General features: G+C 43.0%; 1 protein-coding gene across 1 annotated transcript in view; it reads left to right on the top strand.

Annotated features, from left to right (window-relative positions):
• LOC308289114 (CD81 protein-like) overlaps positions 1-17224 on the top strand; it is a 104477-nt gene extending 87253 nt beyond the window's left edge. Inside the window, exons 4-8 of the mRNA XM_080730690.1 lie at positions 2735-2809; positions 4254-4367; positions 8767-8868; positions 10385-10468; positions 16484-17224. Coding sequence (XP_080586816.1) covers positions 2735-2809; positions 4254-4367; positions 8767-8868; positions 10385-10468; positions 16484-16546 — 438 coding nt within the window. The 3' untranslated portion in view covers positions 16547-17224. The remainder of the gene's footprint in view (positions 1-2734; positions 2810-4253; positions 4368-8766; positions 8869-10384; positions 10469-16483) is intronic.
• The last annotated feature ends 6836 nt before the right edge of the window (positions 17225-24060 follow it).

Here is a 24060-nt window from a genome sequence, read left to right as displayed (position 1 = left end):
TGTAATACTAGTCATTTAGCTACTGATATAAAGTTAACTGCTTCAAAGTAGTTGAAGCAGTTAATTTTTCCGTGTTTGGAATTGTAACAGCTGAAATCAATAATATATCAGTAGGCTACTCTAATATTAACCTGCGGGCCGCATAAAGTGAAGGTGGGGGCCGCATGTGGCCCCCGGGCCGCCAGTTGCCCATGTATGCACTAGGGCATTCACCAAATATTAGAATATTCAAATATTCTAATATCAAAGTCACTATTCCATGTTGTTCACCGAAGTCGAATATCCGCTTATTTTTATGTTTTTATTTTCTCTTTAAAAATATATATACGGTAGTTTATAAAGCTTGGCTAGATAGGAAGTCATAAGAATGAGTTGTCAATGCCCCTGGTGGATGAATGTGTTACGTAATGCTCTATACCAGGGGTTCTCAAACCTTTTTAGGCCGTGACCCCCAAAATAAACACATTTGAACTGGGGACCCCCACCCTGACAAGCACTTGGAATTGTAGGTATTACATTTAATGTGACTCGGTTCCGCAGATAAACATTGTGAAAATAGCAGATCTACATGCTCACAACGCCTCGCGTTGTGAGCATGTAGATCTGCTATTTTCACAATGTTGGCCTCTTGCTTACTTAATATTTGACAGTTTGGCCAGTCCTGTAGAATATTCCTCTATTCGAATACTTTGAGGTCGAATAATTAGAATACTAAAAATCACTATTCGTGGATGCCCTAACACACACACACACACACACACACACACACACACGCACGCACACACACACACACACACACACACACACACACACACACACACACACACACACACACACACACACGTGTACAAATGGAACCAAATGGACCCTTACAGGTCCATTTGGTTCCATTTGAACACTGTCAGAGTTATTGTGGTGTGGTTGAAAATTAACCCTTTGAGAAGCACATCTTAAAGGAGTAGTTCACCCCCAAATTGACCTTTTTTCTATTAATTACTCATGCCATGGAGACTTGAGTTCAATCATATTTTTTTGTAATTGTCGCATTCCTAAGACAACATAATGATTATAGTAAATTTACCCGCCTGGATTCCGGATGGGGACCAGAATGCATTCTGGTCCCCATCCGGAATCAATGGGGGTAAATCTATTAGAATCAAATTACTTAAAGGGCCTACACCATGCTTTTAAAACTATATTTTTTGTATAAATATATGCTCAAAATTGAGTCTTAGACAGGTTTTAACCCTCAAAAAACACTCTGACCATTCTTTTTGTTTGTTCTAGCTCTACTATAATGAGGCTCTCCAGCTGCAATACCAAAACGGCCTCTGTTTGCTCAGGGGCGCATCTAGTGGGGTTTTTCCAGAAAAAAAAGAAGTTTTTTGAAAAAAAAAAGTTTTTTGAAAAAAAAAAGTTTTTTGAAAAAAAAAAAAGTTTTTGAACTTTTTTTTTTGAAAAAAAAGATTTTGAAAAAAAAAAGTTTTTTGAAAAAAAAAGTTTTTGAAAAAAGTTTTTTGAAAAAAAAAATTTTGAAAAAAAAAAAAAAAAAAATTGACTGCATTGCATTTTTTTGAAAAAAAAAAGTTTTGAAAAAAAAAAATTGATTTTTTTTTTTTTTTGATAACTGGAAACGAGAGTGACGTCACTCTCGTCAACTCTCAGAACAGCACTGTTCTGAGAACCCGTGGAAAGCTTTTCATCTCTGTCTGCCCAAAACCAGAGAAAGACACAACGGTCAGAAATAGGACTTTGTGAGGATAGAAGGTGCCAGTGGGACCCCAAAAAAAGGTTTTAAAATAGAAAAAGTGAAAATTCATGGTGTAGGTCCTTTAAATGACTTGCTAAGTCTTAGGAATGGCACACAAACCCACACATATTATTGAACTCTAGTCTCCATGGCGTGAGTAATTAATAGAAAAAAAAGAAGTCATTTTGGGGGTGAACTACTCCTTTAACTCATCTTCTGGGCATTCAATGTGTTAAAGGAGTCATCCAGACCAAAACACATACAGTATAGGGTTAAATCTGTCTTTTATCATACCCCTTTATACCTGCTTTAGTCGATTTTTTTCATAGCTGCCCCTGTTGCTAGATTTCACAGGCCCTCTCATAACTAACAGAGTAGATAGACTTTATTCTAGTGCGTTATTTCTATAGCTTCAAAGTTAGTATTTTCTTACTGGATTGTGTTTACACGGCGTCCTGAGACCAACCACACCGCTGTTTTGACCTCACAGGCACCCTTACTTACAAACCAACACCTCCCTCCCCTCCCTTTCTAGCCTCTCCTCTCCCTGCTCTGGTGCAGAGCAGAAGCCGTTTGACAAGTAAGGGTGCCTGTTAGGTCAAAACAGCGGTGTGGTTGGTCTCAGGACGTTGTGTAAACACAATCCAATAAAAAATACTAACTTTGAAGCTGAAGAAATAACCGCACTAGAATAAAGTCTATCTACTCTGTTAGTTATGAGAGGGCCTGCGAAATCTAGCAACAGGGGCAGCCAAAATCTAGCAACAGGGGCATCCAAAATCTAGCAACAGGGGCATCCGAAATCTAGCAACAGGGGCATCCGAAATCTAGCAACAGGGGCATCCGAAATCTAGCAACAGGGGCAGCTATGAAAAAAATTGAATAAAGCAGGTATGAAGGGGTATGATAAAAGGCAGATTTAACCCTACGTGTGTTTTGGTCTGGATGTCTCCTTTAACAGTCTGTTCTCTGTTCTCTCTGCAGTTTTTTGCCTGTCTGGTCATCCTGTTTGCCTGTGAGGTCGCAGCCGGGATCTGGGGGTTCATGCACCGAGATACTGTAAGACACGCACACACACACACGCACACACGCACGCACGCACGCACGCACACACGCATACACACACACGCGCAGACACACACACACACACACACAGCGCCGGCGCCCCCTATAGGCAGACTACGCAGTCTGCGTAGGGCCCCCGACCAAAGAAGGCCCCCACCCACAGCCCCCTCCTCTGCAGAAAAGAACGTACCGAACTGACTTTTCACACCAGCACTACTGCCATCTTAGCCTGATTGAGACATCTCTGATTAACCTCGCATAGCCATACTCATGTCCCTGATTGGCTGTCCCGGCTCTATGCCGTTGTCCCATTGGCCAAAAAGGAAAAAGAGCCAACATTTCTTGACTCTCTGGAACTCTTTGGGCGTTTCCGCCCCGCCCCCTTTCAGTGTTTGTTTACTTTCGGTTTGACAATGCACGTTTATCTTTCTGGATATGAGAAAAAGAAAAAGAAAAAGCGTCAAACGGAACTGCAGCAACAGCAAACAGGTAAATAAACATTCTTGCACTGTCAGTTGTAATTGGAGCCACGTTGCTGCTTTAGTGGCGATATGCAAGGGCTAGGGTGTTTAGCTGCCTTGCGTGTCACGACTGGACACTTATGTACTGCTGCTGTTATGTAATCTCTCCTCCCTCGCTGTCTGTCGCTGACAGTGCGCTCGCCTCTTTCTCTGTGACCAATGTCTGTGATTTGTTTCTGCTTTTGGTTGTTTTTTGGTTCTGTTTGTTTGTTGTTGCTAACTAGCTGCTGTGGGTTCTTGACTTGTTGTGAGGTGTGTGCAGTGGTATAAAGTAACTAAGTACATTTACTTAAGTACTGTAGGCTACTTAAGTACAACTTGAGTTATTTGTTGCTGCTTTTACTTCTACTCCACTACATCTCAGATCTAAATATTGTACTTTTACTCAACCTCAAATTCATTTGAAAACCTTAGTAACTTTACTATTCATTATGATGATATTTTTATCATTATGATATTATAAATCATACATAAACTCCTTTAGCCCTATTTATGTTTTGGGGGGGGGCAGAGGATTTAGTGCTATATGTAAATTTACAAATTATATAGTCTACTATAATATGTTTCAGATATAATATGTTTCCTTGGCATAGCCTACATGCTCATTTTGGGATATTTGTCCAGTCCTTTGTTATGTTAGGCTACTTGATGCTACATTGCATGACAATTCTGCAATTTGGCATATTTATATAAAAAAAAAAACAGAATTAAACCCATTATAAAATTGATTAAAAAACAAAAAAAACATTATTTAGGAAGGCCCCTTGGTTGAATCACGCTTAGGGCCCCCGTGGGCCCAAAAACGGCTCTGCACACACACACACACACACACGCACACACACGACAAGCAGTTACATTTATCCATATGGCACATTTCATACAACAGGCGCAGACTTAATGTTATTGTGTATTAACAGGTGTCCAAGGAGATGACCACCTTCTACGATGCCAACTACGACCGCGTGAAGACCGAGATGGACCCTGACAAGAGGCAGGTCGCCGCTGGAGTTCTTAAGGTCGTCCATGAAACGGTGAGAACATCTCAGAGAACATGGAGAACCTCCCATCCATCATTAGTCTCACATAGCCAGACAACTATTCCACAATCTCTGAATGCTATATAGAGTCTGGAACGGCAGCTCCCGAACGGCGAGTATCGGAAGTAGCCACTGCTGCACTGAACCATACTCCCATTGGAAACATAACAGAAACACACTAGCACAGACAAAGTCATTATACTGAACTGTAGTCCCATTGGAAACATAACAGAAGCACACTAACACAGACAGAGTCATTCTAATGAACTGTAGTCCCATTGGAAACATAACAGAAGCACACTCGCACAGACAGTCATTATAATGAACTGTAGTCCCATTGGAAACATAACAGAAACACACTAGCACAGACAGAGTCATTATAATGAACTGTAGTCCCATTGGAAACATAACAGAAGCACACTAACACAGACAGAGTCATTCTAATGAACTGTAGTCCCATTGGAAACATAACAGAAGCACACTAACACAGACAGAGTCATTATAATGAACTGTAGTCCCATTGGAAACATAACAGAAACACACTCGCACAGACAGAGTCATTTGAGCAGCATAATATTGTTATGGGTGTATAGTTTAAGAAAACGTTTGAAAACATCATGGAGGTAACACCAATAACACCAGAGAAAGACGAAATAACGCCCCTAGAAATATTGAAAGGAGACATAACGCTTCCAGTAGGACATGTTATTGCTACTGCACCAAGGGAGCGGTTGCATCACATCCGCTTTATCTCGCACTCATTGTTTCTATTTCCGTTTGCCAGATCCCGAGGCATTCACCAAATATTCGAATATCCGAATATCAAAGTCACTATTCGACGTTGTTCACCGAAGTCGATTATTCGTTTTTTTAGTTTTTTTGTTTTTTTTTTCTATTTAAAAAAATCTATAGTTTATAAAGCTTGGCTATAGATATGAAGTCATAAGAGTGAGTTGTCAATGCCCCTGGTGGATGAATTTGTTAATGCTCTATACCAGGGGTTCTCAAACCTTTTTAGGCCGTGACCCCCACAATAAACATATTTGAACTGGGGACCCCCACCCTGACAAGCACTTGGAATTGTAGTTATTACATTTAATGTGACTCGGTTCCGCAGATAAATATTGTGAAAATAGCAGATCTACATGCTCACAACGCCTCGCGTTGTGAGCATGTAGATCTGCTATTTTCACAATATTCGCCTTTTGCTTACTTAAAGTTTTACTATGTAACTTTTTTTATAAAACAAATCTTAAAATTGTCCTAACTGTTAAATCGCTAAAGTTTTAGAACACCCACTCCGTTATTTTCAGCTTCTGAAGCCTTCTCTTTATATGTTTTCTATGAGCCGTGAGGGGGGGAGAATTTCACGCCATGATTACGTAATCTGCATCATCTGTATACGTTGTGTATACGTTGCCCAATCACATCGCCGATCATGCACACATGGTACACTACCGGCCAATGCAGCGCATCTTGAAGTGGGGTCGCCATATTTGTAGTCGCCCGTGTGTCTCTTTACTCAAAAGGTAATTCTCGCCTACCAGGCAGGGTGAAATAGTCCGTTTCTCCGGAATGCCTGAACGCACAGGAACCAGGGACCCCTCTAAAGATAGCTCTCGGCGTTGTGGAGGCAGACGCGGGGGTGTGAAGGTACGAAAAACGGGCGAAAGACGCGAACGCGACCGCGGTTTGCTATATGGCTACTGACCACTAGTTGAGAATCTTACACAGTATAGCTTTAATATTTGACAGTTTGGCCAGTCCTGTCGAATATTCGACTATTCGAATACTTTGAGGTCGAATAATTAGAATACTAAAAATCACTATTCGTGAATGCCCTAGCCAGTGTAGAGATGAAATCCCTCCATCTGGTCTTTGGTCTGCCACGGGGTCTCCTCCCAGTGGGACGTGCATCGAGGACCTTCCTAGGAAGGCGCATTTTGTCCGCTTGTACCCGAGACCTTGTACTTTGGGTCATGACCCACTCTTCATGACCATAGGTGCGAGTAGGAACGAAGATTGCTCGGTAGACAGAGAGCTTACAGTTTACAGTTTAGGCATTTAGCAGACGCTTTTAATCCAAAGCGACTTACAATAAGCAGATAATACATCACTATAATAAACAAGATAACATGTCAGAACATCAACAACAACATGACAAATGCATGTGAATATCAATCTAGAAAAACAATATAATCAGTCAAGAAAAAAGGATTCTAAAAAACCTAAAAACAAATGCTGACTAGCTTCATGTATGGTCATTGAGTGTTTCAGTAGTGCTATGGGGTTTAGGTGGAGTCTGAAAAGGTGGGTCTTCAGTCCACGGCGAAAGCTAGCGAGTGAGTCTGTTGTTCTAAGTGCGACAGGGAGTTTATTCCACAGTTTGGGAGCCATAGTCCGGCTGCAAACTTGGCTTTTATGGCATAGGTATAGATATTTCGTATATAGTTGTGTCTGTTATCTCAACGTTTTCCTCGCAACATAATCACAAAAATATCGTCACCGTCGGGCAGAAACCTCGTATCTCCAAGTTTCAAATGTGTACGTCTTTTGGTAAAGCAAAGCCCTGCTTCATCATACAAGACTGTCAGATCTACAAGCGGCGTTGTGTGCTCGTAGATCTGCTGTTTTGACTAGTTTAGTACATTTTATAGATGATAAATACAAAACGAACGGTTTTGGACATACAAGGTTTCCACCCGACAACGACGATATGCTATAAATATAAGGTGCAGGGAGTGAAAGTTATAATGTAAAAAAATATTCATGGGGTGCCCTGAGATAAAAAAAAGGTTTGGGAACCCCTGGCCTAGATGAAGAAGTACTGCGATTACTAACTGGTCTTCACCTAATCTAATTAATGAATGTTGTACATGAACTATAAAATATCCGTTCCGTCTATTAATGACAGTATAAAACACAGGAGATGTTGTACATACAACATCTTTCCATCTGTTCCCCATAAAACATGACATCACCACGCCCCCAAGTGGCCACAAGCTGAAAGTGCAGCAGTGTGATCCTGTCTCATGGAAGCCAACTGTTTTTCATCTTATTCAGGCCATGGCTACACGGAGCTGGATATTTCTGAAAGGTCCTACACCATGCATTTAAAAATAATTTATATAACACTGTTTGTGTCCCAAAAAACGTTTTTGAAAAGGTTTGAGGCTAAATTACCACTCCTGAATACAGAGCCCCTGTCATTTCTGCCTGGCTTTCAGAGCATTTTCAGCTGCAGTACCACCTTGTCCTGAGTGGGAGGACTGCGCTATTGAGCCAGTTTTGGCCCCACACTCCTCCCCACCTCCTGCTCAGCAGGCCTGCCCACCCCTCCCCAACCCTCTCCCAGCTCCTCCTGCCTCCTTCTCAGGCCTGCCCACCCCTCCCCAACCCTCTCCCAGCTCCTCCTGCCTCCTTCTCAGGCCTTGTGACATCACAAATCTGACCTTTCACAATCAGGACCGTTCTGAGACATGCTAACATAGATCTGCCCATAAACTGAGAAAGACACAATGGTCAGAAATAGGACTTTGTGAGGATAGAAGTTGCTGGTGGGACACCAAGAAAATACATAAAAAATGGAAAAATGGAAATTCATGGTGTAGTCCCTTGAAGCTAGACATTTCTTTGTGCTGTTGGGGCTTACAGCCACACAAAGCTGGATATTTCGGCCGCGAAGCTGGATAATTTTGAAACCGGATAAATAAGTGGATTATCCGATTCACTGGATCCGTGTAGACAGGGAACCCGGATATCTCTGAAGACGTTACTGTGTGTGTGCGTGTTAGACCTAGATATCTTTGTCGTGTGGACCTAGATATTTTTCTATGTGGATATCTGAAAAACCTGGATATATGAAATATCCAGCTCCGTGTAGCCATGGCCCTAGATTATTGACAACTTTCTCCGTTTATGAAAACAGAAAAGGTCCGTTGAACTCAAAGGACTTTGGGATGACAGAAAAAGTGAAAACAGGTCTGCTTTAAGATGACATAAGAGTTGTCCACACTATTAACCCATTCACTACGGGTACACATTTTGTGTATCATTATTTTATGCTTTAACTATTGAAAAATAGCAGATATACAAGCTCACAGCGTGGCACCGAGTGCCGCGCTGCGAGCTTGTAGATCTGCTATTTTTGAAAAACGTTGACCCGATTCTATAAGTGTCTTTTGAATCCTTCCATGATTTTTTGAAAAAACCCTATGTTTCTATGTCAGCAATCTGGCCAGCCATCGTCAAAGAAAAGGTCCTTTTTTTTCAAGCATTCAATATTTCTAGGCACTAAATGAGTTAATGCAATGTGTGTTTATGTTGTTGTGTTCCAGTTGAACTGCTGTGGAAAAGGACTCATCACTGATGTGTTTATGTTGTTGTGTTACAGTTGAACTGCTGTGGAAAGGGCCTCGGAACGGGGCTGTTCGATAAGATCACTGACGCCATGGGAGTCACCAACACCTGCCCCCAGTCAGAGTTCCTCAATGTGGTGAGATTATCATTATTATTATTATTATTATTATTACCCTTATTACCCTTATTGTGCACAGCTCGTGGTGAAGACATCAGGGACATGATGCCAGCACCTCGTGGTGAAGACATCAGGGACATGATGCCAGCACCTCGTGGTGAAGACATCAGGGACATGAGGCCAGCAGTGCACACCTCGTGGTGAAGACATCAGGGACATGATGCCAGCACCTCGTGGTGAAGACATCAGGGACATGAGGCCAGCACCTCGTGGTGAAGACATCAGGGACATGAGGCCAGCAGTGCACACCTCATGGTGAAGACATCAGGGACATGAGACCAGCAGTGAACACCTCATGGTGAAGACATCAGGGACATGAGGCCAACACCTCGTGGTGAAGACATCAGGGACATGAGGCCAACACCTCGTGGTGAAGACATCAGGGACATGAGGCCAGCACCTCGTGGTGAAGACATCAGGGACATGAGGCCAGCAGTGCACACCTCATGGTGAAGACATCAGGGACATGAGACCAGCAGTGAACACCTCATGGTGAAGACATCAGGGACATGAGGCCAACACCTCGTGGTGAAGACATCAGGGACATGAGGCCAACACCTCGTGGTGAAGACATCAGGGACATGAGGCCAGCACCTCGTGGTGAAGACATCAGGGACATGAGGCCAGCACCTCGTGGTGAAGACATCAGGGACATGAGGCCAGCACCTCGTGGTGAAGACATCAGGGACATGAGACCAGCACCTTGTGGTGAAGACATCAGGGACATGAGGCCAACACCTCGTGGTGAAGACATCAGGGACATGAGGCCAGCACCTCGTGGTGAAGACATCAGGGACATGAGGCCAGCACCTCGTGGTGAAGACATCAGGGACATGAGGCCAGCACCTCGTGGTGAAGACATCAGGGACATCGTGGCGCGCTCTGCTTGTGCACAAGATGGCCATGTGTGGCCTGCTTGAGCGTGAGGCGCAAGTAGGCACCTCAACAGAGTGCAGTTCTAGTTATTAGTGCGGTTGCCAGTAGGACAACCACACTATTGTTCTAGTCTGGCTGAAAATGAGCACACCTCATGTCATTGACAGAACAGAAATGGAAGGCCAAGCCATACCATTGTTTTATCAACTGGCCTGTGGCCCCCCTTGACGTTGTTGTAATGTGGCCCACAGTATCACTGCCATAAACTATTACAAAAGACAAAAAGGAAACTATGAAATACTGTCCAATCAGAAGATGGGGTGGGGCCAAGTAACACCAATGAAGGACAAGGACTTTAAATGGAGTCCAGTGAGGGACGCTCACAAGTGTCTGCGACAAAATGTTCCAAAATTACAGAAATAGAAACTATCAAATATTTAAAATATCCTCTCCTCTCCTCTCCTCTCCTCTCCTCTCCTCTCCTCTCCTCTCCTCTCCTCTCCCCTCCTCTCCTCTCCTCTCCTCCCCTCTCCTCTCCTCTCCTCCCCTCTCCTCTCCTCTCCTCTCCTCTCCTCTCCTCTCCTCTCCTCTCCAACAGAATTGTCATGACAGAATCCAGGAACTGTTCTCCTCCAAGATCTATCTGATCGGCATCGCCGCCCTGGTGGTCGCCGTCATCATGGTGAGTACAGGCTTAGAGTAATAGATTACATACATAGTAATAGATTACATACATAGTAGGGCTGTGCCCGACTAAAGATTGATATAGTCTCATCTGATTGGCCTAATATTGCCAATAGTCGACTATAGAGCGTTGCAGCGGAAGTGGTTTACTGGGATCACTTAAAAATCGCCCGTTCATTTCCCCATAGACTTTTACAAAAATATTTATAACAATTATGTTAAGCCTCGGACCAAGCCATCCAGGATGGCAGTGAATCATGACCATACAACCTTTGATCCTATGTGAAAACATATTTTAATATTACATTATTTGATATCTTTTTCTGCTTCGGACGTTCCCGTTTGCCCCAATTTTGACCCTAGCGCGCTACCAATACGAACGTTCGCTCTTTACTTACTTTTGATTACTGTAAGCTGATGAGGGGTCGCGCCGCCGTGTTCAGTAAAAACATCTCCTGTAACGCTGCTCTAAAATTTTCACCGCACGTGAACAATAATGGAGTCCCAAATCACTTCCTGGCTGTTTTCTGTGGATCTGATCTAGAAATGCATTTCTATGCTCTGAATGGATGGCAAGCGGAGCGGCCCAATTCACATTCATTCATTGCATAAGGCTGCCCTCTGCCGCCAGCTTGGCTAAAGTAAACATATAATAGATCCAATGATTTTTTTTTTTTTTTTGTGGAAATAATCAATAGATCTTTTTCTATAACATCGCAAAGGTAAGCTGCTTTTTGCTGGCACCAGCCCTAATCAAGTGTGCTTGCCATGCAATGCAATGGCAAAACACTTATTGTAATCCGCCATACTTAATAATAATAATAATAACTAGAAAAGAAAAGCCTGCAGCTCGCTAAGTGTGTGCAACCTTGAGTAGTGGTTGGTGTCAGCATTAGCGTTAGATTTTTTAACATTAGCATTTTTTGCTTTAACATTATCGTTTTTAGCATTAACCATTTTAGAATTTGTATTAACATTAGCTTTATCATTTTTAGCATTTTAATTAGCAGTTTAGCATTAGAATTTTAGCATTATTTTAGCATTCACTAGCATTTGTTAAATATTAGCTTTAGCATTTATTAGCATTAGCATGTGTTAGCATTAGCATTACCATTATTAACATTTTTTTTGTATTAGCATTTTTACCATTAGCATTTTTAGCTTTAGCTTTAGCGGGAGTATCGGTTAGCATTAGCGGTTAGCCATTGGGGCCGTGGGACAACCCACCAAGTTTGAGACCAGTAACGTGTTGGGATGTGGAGCTATGGCCAAATAAAGCTTCGGCCAATCAGAAGAGGGAGCGGGACTAAGTTAAACCAATTAAGGTTAAGGACTCTTAATCAAGTCATATGTCACCACCCACACGTCTGTACGACATACGGTTCATGAAATATTAGAGGCAATTCCTGTTTGGCGAACGGCACTTCCTGTTTGGCGAAGGAATCACCAATTAAGGTTAAGGACTCTTAATCAACTCATATGACACCAGCCACGCGTCTGTACGACAAATGGTTCATGAGATATAGGCACTTCCTGTTTGGCAAAGGGCACTTCCAGTTTGGCGAAGGAAGAACCAATTAAGGTTAATGGCTCTTAATCAGGTCATATGACACCACCCACGCGTCTGTACGACAAACGGTTCAGAAGATATAGAGGCACTACCTGTTTGGCGAAGGGCACTTCCAGTTTGGCGAAGAAAGCACCAATTAAGGTTAAGGAATCAGGTCATATGACACCACCCACGCGTCTTTACGACAAACGGTTCATGAGATATAGAGGAACTTCCTGTTTGGCAAAGGACATTTCCTGTTTGGCGAAGGAAGTGTCAATTAAGGTTAAGGACTCTTAATCAAGTCATATGACACCACCCATGCGTCTCTACGACAAATGGTTCACGAGGTATAGAGGCACTTCCTGTTTGGCAAAGGGCACTTCCTGTTTGGCGAAGGAAGCGCCAATTAAGGTTAAGGACTCTTAATCAAGTCATATGACACCACCCACACGTCTGTACGACAAACGGTTCACGAGATATAGAGGCACTTCCTGTTTGGCGAAGGAAGCACCAATTAAGGTTAAAGTTGTACTATGTAACTTTTTTTATAAAACAAATCTTAAAATTCTCCTAACTATTAAAACACAAAAGTTTTAGAAGATCCGCGCCGTGAATTTCAGCCTGTAAAGCCTTCTCTATTATGTAAACTGAGATCCTTGCCGGGGACCGGATCTCGCGCGAAAATTGCGTCATCACACTACCGGCCAATCACAGCGAGGGTTATACAACTGCCGGCCAATCACATCGCATCTTGAAGTGGGGTCGCCATTTTGTTGTCGCCGGTTTGTACCATCCAGTCTCTAGGTAATTTCGCCTACCAGGCAGGGTGAAGGAGTGTATCTCTGGAATTACTGAACGCACAGGAACAAGGGACCCCTCCAAAGATAGATCTCAGCGAGGTGGAGGCAGACGCGGGGGTCTGAAGGTACGAAAAACGGCCGAAAGACGCGGACGCGACCGCGGTTCGCTATAGGGCTAATGACCACTAGGTGAGCAACTTACACAGTATGGCTTTAAGGAATCTTAATCAAGTCATATGACACCACCCACGCGCCTGTATGACAAACGGTTCACAAGATATAGAGGCACTTCCTGTTTGGCGAAGGGCACTTCCTGTTTGGCGAAGGAAGCGCCAATTAAGGTTTAGGACTCTTAATCAAGTCGTATGACACCACCCACGCGTCTGTACGTCAAACGGTTCTTGAGATATAGAGGCACTTCCTGTTTGGCGAAGGGCACTTTCTGTTACAGAGGGGGCAGGGCTTAATCAATTACAGCTCATCCCTATTGGCCGGAAAAAGACCAAAGTTTGTGTGTGCATTTTAAAGTTAACCCTGCAAGGCCCAGCGTTGCTTTTTGGCAACATTTTTTAAATATATATTTTTTTAAATGTTATAATTAGTTTTCCTGTTCTTTTTTCACATTAACATCACCATTAATTACATCCTATTGTTTAGTGTTACAATGGCATTAGCCAGGATATTTGCATATAAATACCCCCCACGGAGAATGACACACCTCCCAGAGAAGTTGAAATTCCAGCGTCTGGACGAACAACATCACACTTTTTAACTGATGCTATTCTTCACTAAAACATAAGTAAAATGCCTGTAATATTGTTTTTAGTGATCATTAGAATGTCTAGAACAAGTATATATGTTACTATTATGAAAAATATCCCCAAAATGCAAATTAGAGCATGATTTATGATTTATGGCTATAAAACCTTACAAAAACATTATTAATTTTTTAACATTACATTTTCCTGTGATTAGGACTCCTACAACACCATCTGATTTTTTTTTTTGGGGGGGGGGGGCCAGTAGAAATTAATTCGGGTCTTGCAGGGTTAAAGTAAGAGTTATGTGGCGCCAAAGTTTCTAAAACTACGCGCAAAAACCCCCATTGACTTTGAATGGGGGACTCGGAAACCCAGAAACTTTGGCGCCACATAACTCTGCCATACTTTTGCCTAGCAACGTCATTCAAACATTAAAATGCACACACAACTTTGGTCTTTTTCTGGCCAATAGGGATGAGCTGTAATTGATTAAGTCCTGCACCCTCTGTAACAGGAAGGGCCCTTCGCCAAACAGGAAGTGCCTCTATATCTCATGAACCGTTTGTCGTACAGACGCGTGGGTGGTGTCATATGACTTGATTAAGAGTCCTTAACCTTATTTGGTGCTTTCTTCGCAAAACAGGAAGTGCCCTTTGCCAAACAGGAAGTGCCTCTATATCTCATGAACCGTTTGTCGTACAGACGCGTGGGTGGCGTTATATGATTTGATTAAGAGTCCTTAACCTTTATTGGGGCTTCCTTCGCCAAACAGGAAGTTCCCTTCACCAAACAGGAAGTGCCTCTATATATCATGAACCGTTTGTCGTACAGACACGTGGGTGGCGTCATATGAATTGATTAAGAGTCCTTAACCTTAATTGGTGCTTCCTTGGCCAAACAGGAAGTGCCCTTCGCCAAACAGGAAGTGCCTCTATATCTCATGAACTGTTTGTCGTACAGACACGTGGGTGGCGTTATATGACTTGAATAAGAGTCCTGAACCTTAATTGGGGCTTCCTTCGCCAAACAGGAAGGGCCCTTCACCAAACAGGAGGTGCCTCTATATCTCATGAACCGTTTGTCTTACAGACACGTGGGTGGCGTCATATGACTTGATTAAGAGTCCTTAACCTCAATTGGTGCTTCCTTCCCAAACAGGAAGTGCCTCTATATCTAATGAACCGTTTGTCGTACAGACGCGTGGGTGCCGGTATATGACTTGATAAAGAGTATTTAACCTTAACTCCCCTACTGCTTTGGACGTTCCTGTTCGCCCCAATTCTCAAGAGACCTCCGCGCCAATACGGCGCTCGTTCGCGTTCGTTCGTTCGTTCGTTTACCTTGTTGAAGCTGATGAGGGGTCGCGCCGCCGTGTACTGTAAACACATTTTCCGCGGTGATGGTGTAAAAAATCCATTATGCGTTAACATCAACAGAGACCAATTCACTTCCTTGTTGATTTCCTCTGGCTGTAAGGCTCTGTGGCCAGTGACTGGTCTGAATGTACGGCAACACATAACAGGCAAATTCACATTCATTCTCGCATGACGCCGCCCTCTGCTGCCTGGCAGACCAAAGTGCACTATTGCACAATAAAAAAAATAAAAAAATAATAAATAAATAAATGTCTGTCTATCTACTATAACGTCGCAAAGGTAAGCCGCTTTTTGATGGCACCAGACCCAATAAATAAATAAATAATCTGGCAGTAGGAGAGTTAATTGGTGTTTCCTTCGCCAAACAGAAAGTTCCCTTCACCAAACAGGAAGTGCCTCTATATCTCATGAACCGTTTGTCGTACAGACACGTGGGTTGCGTCATATGACTTGATTAAGAGTCCTTAACCTTAATTGGTGCTTCCTTGGCCAAACAGGAAGTGCCCTTCGCCAAACAGGAAGTGCCTCTATATCTCATGAGCCGTTTGTCGTTCAGACGCGTGGGTTGCGTCATATGACTTGATTAAGAGTCCTTAACCTTAATTGGTGCTTCCTTAAACAGGAAGTGCCCTTCGCCAAACAGGAAGTGCCTCTATATCTCATGAACCGTTTGTCGTTCAGACGCGTGGGTTGCGTCATATGACTTGATTAAGAGTCCTTAACCTTAATTGGTGCTTCCTTAAACAGGAAGTGCCCTTCGCCAAACAGGAAGTGCCTCTATATCTCATGAACCGTTTGTCGTTCAGACGCGTGGGTTGCGTCATATGACTTGATTAAGAGTCCTTAACCTTAATTGGTGCTTCCTTAAACAGGAAGTGCCCTTCGCCAAACAGGAAGTGCCTCTATATCTCATGAACCGTTTGTCGTTCAGACGCGTGGGTTGCGTCATATGACTTGATTAAGAGTCCTTAACCTTAATTGGTGCTTCCTTAAACAGGAAGTGCCCTTCGCCAAACAGGAAGTGCCTCTATATCTCATGAACCGTTTGTCGTTCAGACGCGTGGGTTGCGTCATATGACTTGATTAAGAGTGCTTAATCTTAATTGGTGCTTCCTTCCCAAACAGGAAGTGCCCTTAGCCAAACAGGAAGTGCCTCTATATCTCATGAACCGTTTGTCGTACAGACGCGAGGGTGCCGTCATATGACTTGATTACGAGTACTTAACCTTAATTGGTGCTTCCTTCGCCCAACAGGAAGTGCCCTTCGCCAAACAGGAAGTGCCTCTATATCTCATGAATTGTATGTCGTACAGACGCGTGGGTGGTGTCATATGTCATTATTTATTTAACCATCTCCCCCCTTCTCTCTCTCTCTCTCTCTGTCCCTCTCTCTCTCCCCCTCTCTAACCCCCCCTTTCTCTCTCTCTCTCCCCCCCTTTCTCTCTCTCCCCCCCCCCCCCCCCCTTCTCTCTCTCCCCCCCCCTCTCTCTCTCTAACCCCCCCTTCTCTCTCTCTCTCTCTCAGATCTTTGAGATGATCTTCAGCATGGTGCTGTGCTGTGGGATCCGCAACAGTCCTGTCTACTAGACCACCACCAGGGGGCAGACCTGTTCTCTCTTCTTTTCTTCTCTTCTCTTGTGTTTTTTATACGACGCAGTCATATCTCCTACGTCCCCGTTCGTTCGCCACACGTAGTTGCTCCTCTTGAGAAGAACGTTTTCCTTTGTTTTGTTTTTTTCAATTTGTTCTTACATTGAAGGTTTTGTTAAAACACTGTGGCCGTTCATAGCTGGTCCTGGAATATATGCTGTTCTGTTGATATTAGCACGTACACACACACACACACACACACACACACACACACACACACATCTTTTAGAATTTAGAATTCTTTTTTTGGCTGAAGCCCCATCAGTTTTAATTTCTTTGTTTTTGTGTAGTGTTTCTGTCACTGTGTTGTGTATATAAACCTACCATACTGTATATAAATATATATATGAGCAGTGCTTTAACCAAGCATGGATGTCTGCTATCTCTCTACAGCGTATAGATCTAGAGATCTGTGTGCTATCTCTCTACAGCGTATAGATCTAGAGATCTATCTCTCTACAGCGTATAGATCTAGAGATCTATCTCTCTACAGCGTATAGATCTATAGATCTATCTCTCTACAGCGTATAGATCTAGAGATCTGTCCTTTTACAGATGCTTGTTTCAACTTTGCCTTTTTCCCACCGGACAGAACCGACCAGTAGAGGGAGGGGGGGGGGGTAGTGTGAGCGTAGATCAGTGTTTCTCGACCAGCGGTGGTAAAGTAAACTTTAAAGTAAAACAAAGTACCTTCTTTTTCCATGAGACACCAATTATGTTTACGTTCTAGACTTTGGTCGATGGACCCTCAGAGTTAGAAGATTCAGTTCAAACCGGGGTTCCTTGGTGGGCTTCTAATCTACTGCGGATCAATCCAGAGGGTCCTTGCAATAAAATATATATATATTTGAGAACCACTGCGTTTAGGAGAAGGAGCCAAAGATTTGAGCGTTTGTTGTTACCGTATTGCCATGTTTTTCAGGGTGTTGTAAACCTTGTGGAGATTCCCTCTCATCCCCATCGTCTGGCCGCGCTGGCCCTTTAGCCTGACAATGTCCCCGATAAATACACAACCTGTCCCTTGGAGGCTTAGACCACATACATACAGATGACAGAGGGCTGAAAAAGAGTCCTGGGTTTTTAGTTTTTTCATCTAATAGACGACTAATAGACCAGTGGTTCTGAGTGTTCAGGTTGGGTCTGGGTTCCCGGGTCCGGGTCCGGGTCCATCCGCGGTTCTGTCCGTTCTCTCTCTCGTTACTCCTACTATTATTGGATCTTTATACCGACTAACCTTTTCTGTCCAGGTTTACACGGTCGCTGTCTGTCTGTCACAATCCCTCTCGTCTCCACACAGTTCTACCCTTTTGTATGTGCGTTTGTTTCATAAGTGTATTTGTCAAGATCATTTTGGAGGAATTTTAATCCAGTTTTGGACATGATGGGGTTTACAGCCGAGCAGCGACCATGTGACCACAGCGCATATCTAACACCCCCCCCCCTCCCACACACAAACACCTCCCCCCCAAAAAAAATCCCTTCCATTTTTCACATTACCTTGAGTCAGCTTCCTTCCACCCGTCTTTTGGTACCATGACGACATTGTAGTTCAATGCTATGACATTGTAGTTCAATGCTATGACATTGTAGTTCAATGCTATGACATTGTAGTTCAATGCTATGACATTGTAGTTCAATGCTATGACATTGTAGTTCAATGCTATGACATTGTAGTTCAATGCTATGACATTGTAGTTCAATGCTATGACATTGTAGTCCAGTGCGGAGGTGACGGTAGTGTTCTTATGACTGACGGCAGGATGAGGCCATCATGGAGCTAGAAAAAACTACAAAGATGGACGCCATCCTTGCTCAGTGTCTGCTACATCACTGTGTGTGTGTGTGTGTGTGTGTGTGTGTGTGAGTGTCTCCACTGCCAGGCTGCAGTAGCGCGGTCTCCCCAGCAGAGGGCAGGCTTGTCACACTGCCTTCATTCAGCCCCAAACAACAACTGTATTAAGTCTGTAGACTTAATGCTACGCCTGCCCTGAACACTGCCTTGCCCAATGGTTCCTCACACACACACACACACACACACACACACACACACACACACACACACACACACACACACACAAACACACACACACACACACACACACACACACACACACACACACATGCTCTGACTCCCCTCACCCCTCTGTACACCCCCCCCCCCCCCTCCCCCATGTTATCATTTCATCTTCCAACTAAACACATTGTAGTCTGGTTTTAACCCTTTATGCCTCTAATATTAATAATAATATTAATGATGATGATGATGATGATGATGCACTGTGTTACTGTACTAACGAGACGTGCGGGCGTTATAACGACCGTACGACGTCCCAACCGAAGGACCGCGTCAAAGCCTTTTTATTCTCACCGTGTTTCTTCTGATGGGCGGTACGCGCTCTGTGGAAGGGGGCGGGGCTTCTCACTGGTTTAGGGAGGGGTCGTCCCCCCCCCCCCCCCCCCAGCTTAAAGGACAACTTTGTTTTTTTACAACAAAGGTTCATATTTTAGATTGTAATTAGAGAAAAGAAAAAGTTACGTTTTCATTTGCTTGGTTCTTTTGTTTTATCACGTTTACCGTGCTAAAATGTGGGGCATGCGTACGCATGGGGGCATGCGTACAAGTGGCTAAATATGTCTTTTTAGACACAATAAGCCAGCAGTTTCTTTATTGCTATTTACAGTAACACTTCTAGCCCCCATAAGTCACATCCAACCATGAAAGGTTGCGTTGTATCTTGGGAATGGGCTTATTCTGTGTAAAATGACATTTTAGCCACTTGTACGCATGCCCCAACCACTGAAATAAGAATCTCTAAAACAATAGAAAGAAGTAAATTAAATTAATTTAACGCTCATCTTTTAAACTCTTTAATTACAATCTAAAATATGAACCCTTGTTGTAAAAAACTAAAGTTGTCCTTGGACGTTGTCCGGGGGGGGGGGGGGGTCCCTGAAATGAGAAGCTCTGACCTCTGACCTGAGGAGGTCAAAGGTCATCGGTGGTTTGACCGGCAGTTGAGAGTTTGAATTAAAAGATAAAATGAAGATGATTTTAATTAAAAAATAACATTGACGTAAAGTGAAGGCGACAGTATTAAACTCAATGGAAGAAGTGTTTTTCTTTTTTATACATATCTTTTATTTTTATTGTTTTACGTGTGTTGAACTAGAAATAGTACAATGTAAGAAATACTCTGTTTACAAAGTAAAAGTATTGGCATCAAAATATGCTCAAAGTGCCAAAAGTAAAAAGTACTCAGAATGTGTTTTTTGTTTTGTTTTAGTTTTTCTTTTTTTTCTTTTTTTCTTTTATTTTGCCAAAATGTTCAAAACTAGCCAAAGTATAAACATGGCTGAAGTTGTTCATGTGTGTTTTTTGTAATAATAATAATAATTAAGAGGGCTGGGATGCGATAAAAATAAAATATCGAATTAATTACAGGCTTTGTAATTAATTAACCGCAATTAATCACACTTTAATCGCACATCGATATTTGACCCGAGAAGTATTTTTTTCAAGTAAAACACATTTTGTTGTACGACAACAATTTCAACGTTTTTTTTTTTTTTTAATCTAAATTTGGCATCCACTGGGCCAAGCAAAGCGCTCTGATCGGCTACTTCTCCCTTTGAGTTTGTTGTCTCTTCTTGGTTGGTGCATCGCTATGATCGGTATGCCCGAAACTGAAGGTTCTGTGGTGCAAAAACTAAGTGCCATTAAAATGCGTTCATTATTTTTAATCGCGTTAATTTTCTGTAATTAATTAATCGCAATTAATCAGTTAAAGTCCCAGCCCTAAAAATGTATAATCTGAATGTTTTCATTTTCCAACTAAACTGTATTTGCCTCTAGTCGAGTAAAAGTTAAAAGTACTCAGATAAAAGTACTTAGTTACTTTCCAGCACATGGACAGTGTTGTGGTTGTGTGTTACGGTCACTGCCTTTGAGCAAAGCTCTCCCAGCTCGCTGCCGGTTCAAATCCCCGCCCTTCTCCTCTCCTGGGGTTAACCCTTCATGTACTGCTACGGATTAAATGTATTTTACAAATAATCTGCTGGTTTCTGGTGTCTTTACTCTTGCCCGTGTGTGTGTGTGTGTGTGTGTGTGTGTGTCTGTGTGTGTGTGTGTGTGTGTGTGTGTGTGTGTGTGTGTGCGTGCGTGCGTGCGTGCGTGCGTGCGTGCGTGCGTGCGTGCGTGCGTGCGTGCGTGCGTGCGTGCGTGCGTGTTAGGGCATTAACGAAAAAGTCGACTCAGTCGTCTTCATTCCACAAGTCGACTCCCACCAGAGAAAGTCGAAGTTGAAAAAGAAAATACTTTCTATTGTGAAAATAGCAGATCTACATGCTCACAACGCCTCGCATCGAGCATGTAGATCTGCTATTTCCACAATGTCTGCCTCTTAATATTTGACAATTTCGACAATGTTTAATTTGTCATTTTAGAGGTATTATTAAAAAGTCCTTAAATTGGCACAACAACTTGGGATGCCCAAAAAGGAGGTCAAAAGGCTGGCAACAGTATTTAGTATTTAGTATACTATTATAACAGTATTTAGCCGGTCCCTCAAAATGGGTCACTTTTCACAGTTTTTGGGGGCCAATATTTTGCCCAAGGAATGTTTTTCATGCAAAACAAATGCTTGTTTGACCCTTCACATGCTACTTGAAGCAGATTTTTCATTTCTTTTTTAATATTTCTAGTGGAGTCAATGGGATAGTGAATATACAAATGGCCATAACTTTTTTTCCCCGATGTTTCCGGCAGAGCAGGCCTCTCATTCTGTGGACCTTAATGACCGAAACAGAAATACGCTGCTACTGATACCCTTAGATTACTGAGTGACATGCCCATTGTGCCATGATGTTGTGAATGTATTCTTCCTACACCAATATAATGTGTGTCCCTGTACCAGGGACGTGCTGGCCATTGGGAAAAGCGGGACAACTCCCGAACGGCCGGTTCATTCCAGGCCGGCCATTAGGGGAAAAAATGAAGATAAAATGTCGGCCTTCGTTCCATTTTGGGGGCTGGGCGGCCAACAAAGTGAATCGTCACTGTCGGGCAGAAACCTCGTATCTCCAAGTTTCAAATTTGTAATTTTTTTTGCAAAGCAAAGCCCTGCTTCATCATACAAGGCCGTCGCACAAAAGTAGTGAAAACAGCAGAACTACAAGCACACAACGCCTCGCTAGTTTAAATCATTTTTTAAATGATAAATACAAAACAAACGGTTTTGGACATACAAGGTTTCCACCCGACAACGACGAAATATAACTCATGTAATTGGCCCACGGGCTTGTCACTCGTCATGATCTGAAATGGTAAATCTTTGAGTAGCAGCAGCGCTATAGAGAGAGATCTCTCTATAGCGCTGCAATGAGGGCCTCTACAACTCTTTTTCCCGGGCTGAATCAGGGGCCCAGCACGTCCCTGCCCTGTATGATGCTCTCTTACAGTATGTGGACACGAATACATGGTTAAAATGTGTGCATAAAGTCATTATATAAAAGCACCATTTACCAGAGTGGTGTGACAGACAGACAGACAGACAGACAGACAGACAGACAGACAGGAGTCCTGCTCTAATAATGATGATAACGGTGAGTTAAATTTGTACCTTCAGTACCTGACAGACGTGTGATTACAGCTCAGCTCTGCTGTCTTCCTCATCAAACCACCAGAAACATGAACCATGCAATCTTCTGGTCTGGTGACCGTGCATGTCTGTGAGCGCTGTGATATATGACACCTTTATTTGTACAGTGTAGAGCAGGGGTCTTCAACAGGGGGTCCGGGACCCCTAGGGGGTCCTCAGAGTTATCACAGGGGGTCCTCCAAATCTTTGTGTGATAGAAACCTCTTTTCCCTTTTTTTATATTAACCACTTGAACCCTGACGTCTGAATTCAGAGAACTAGCCAAAAATAAAAATGTAGATCGGCTATTTTTGGCAAAGAGCTTTGGTGTAGTGTAGAGGGTTAAAAAGAGCAGACTAAGTACAGAGTGAAAGGTCAAGTTTATTAAGTATGGAATCTATGAACAGGTTGTGGGGGTCCCTGCTTCATCTCTCTCTCAACTAAGGGGTCCCTGCTTCATCTCTCTCTCAACTAAGGGGTCCCTGCTTCATCTCTCTCTCAACTAAGGGGTCCCTGCTTCATCTCTCTCTCAACTAAGGGGTCCCTGCTTCATCTCTCTCTCAGCTAAGGGGTCCCTGCTTCATCTCTCTCAGCTAAGGGGTCCCTGCTTCATCTCTCTCTCAGCTAAGGGGTCCCTGCTTCATCTCTCTCAGCTAAGGGGTCCCTGGCCCTGCTTCATCTCTCTCTCAGCTAAGGGGTCCCTGCTTCATCTCTCTCTCAGCTAAGGGGTCCCTGCTTCATCTCTCTCTCAGCTAAGGGGTCCCTGCTTCATCTCTCTCTCAACTAAGGGGTCCTTGGCCTGAAAACGTTGAAGACCCCTGGATCATCACAGAAGAAGTGGTTTACTGCTGCCACTAAAACATTAACTCAGGGGGAGCCTCCGCACACTCAACGTGCAAAATAAAGTTATTTATTTTCAGTTTTGACAAAGTGCAAGCTTTTGGTCATAGACCTTCTTCAGGCATCGCATCCCCATAGACTTTTACAGATATATTTATAACAAGTATGTTAAGCCTCGAACCAAGCCATCCAGGATGGCAGTGAATCATGACTATATGACCCTTGATCCTATATAAACATATATTTGAATATTTAATTATTTGACTACATTTAATAAATAGTGGGTATGTATACGTACGTATGTATGTATACTCTTTGTTTAGACATGTTCTAAATGTTCTTTTCATAAAGGTCTCATGGTCATGGTTCACTACCATCCTGGATGGCTTGGTTCGAGGCCAGTGTTGATTTCGTCAACTATAGCTCAGGGGTAGAGAAACCGTTATTAGAGCACGAAGGGTTCCCAGTTTGAATCCGGGCTCCCCCTGAGTTAATGTTGAAGAGTCCTTGGGCAAGACTCTGTCTGAACCCCACATTGCTCCCGGTGAGCAGGTTGGTGCCTTGCATAGTTTCCTCTGCCATCGGTGTATGAATGTGTGTGAATGGGTGAATGTAATGCACAATCTCTGTAAAGCGCTTTGGATAAAAGCACTATATAAATGCACCATTTACCATTTATGACGAAAAAAATTGTCGACTGCGTTTTTTTCACTGACGAAAACTAAATAAAAACTAAATAAAAACTAAGCTGTGATGACTTAAACTAAGACTAAATATATTGACAATTTAGTCAACAAAATAAAAACTAGACTAAAACGTTAGGGAGGAACATGTTATGTTTGGTTGCTCTCAGGTGTTGCGCTGTGACGCATTGTGAGCTTGTAGATCTGCTATTTTCAGCACGCAACCAAGTGTAAAATCAGTCATTACGATGCCATCAAGGCCTGCCAAAATACATTTTAGTCGACTAAATCA

The sequence above is a fragment of the Nannobrachium achirus genome (assembly GCF_963921795.1).
Source record: "Nannobrachium achirus genome assembly, chromosome: 7".
NCBI lineage: Eukaryota > Metazoa > Chordata > Actinopteri > Myctophiformes > Myctophidae > Nannobrachium > Nannobrachium achirus.
Note: the sequence above shows the minus strand (reverse complement) of the source record. Positions and strands in the feature narration are given on the sequence as shown.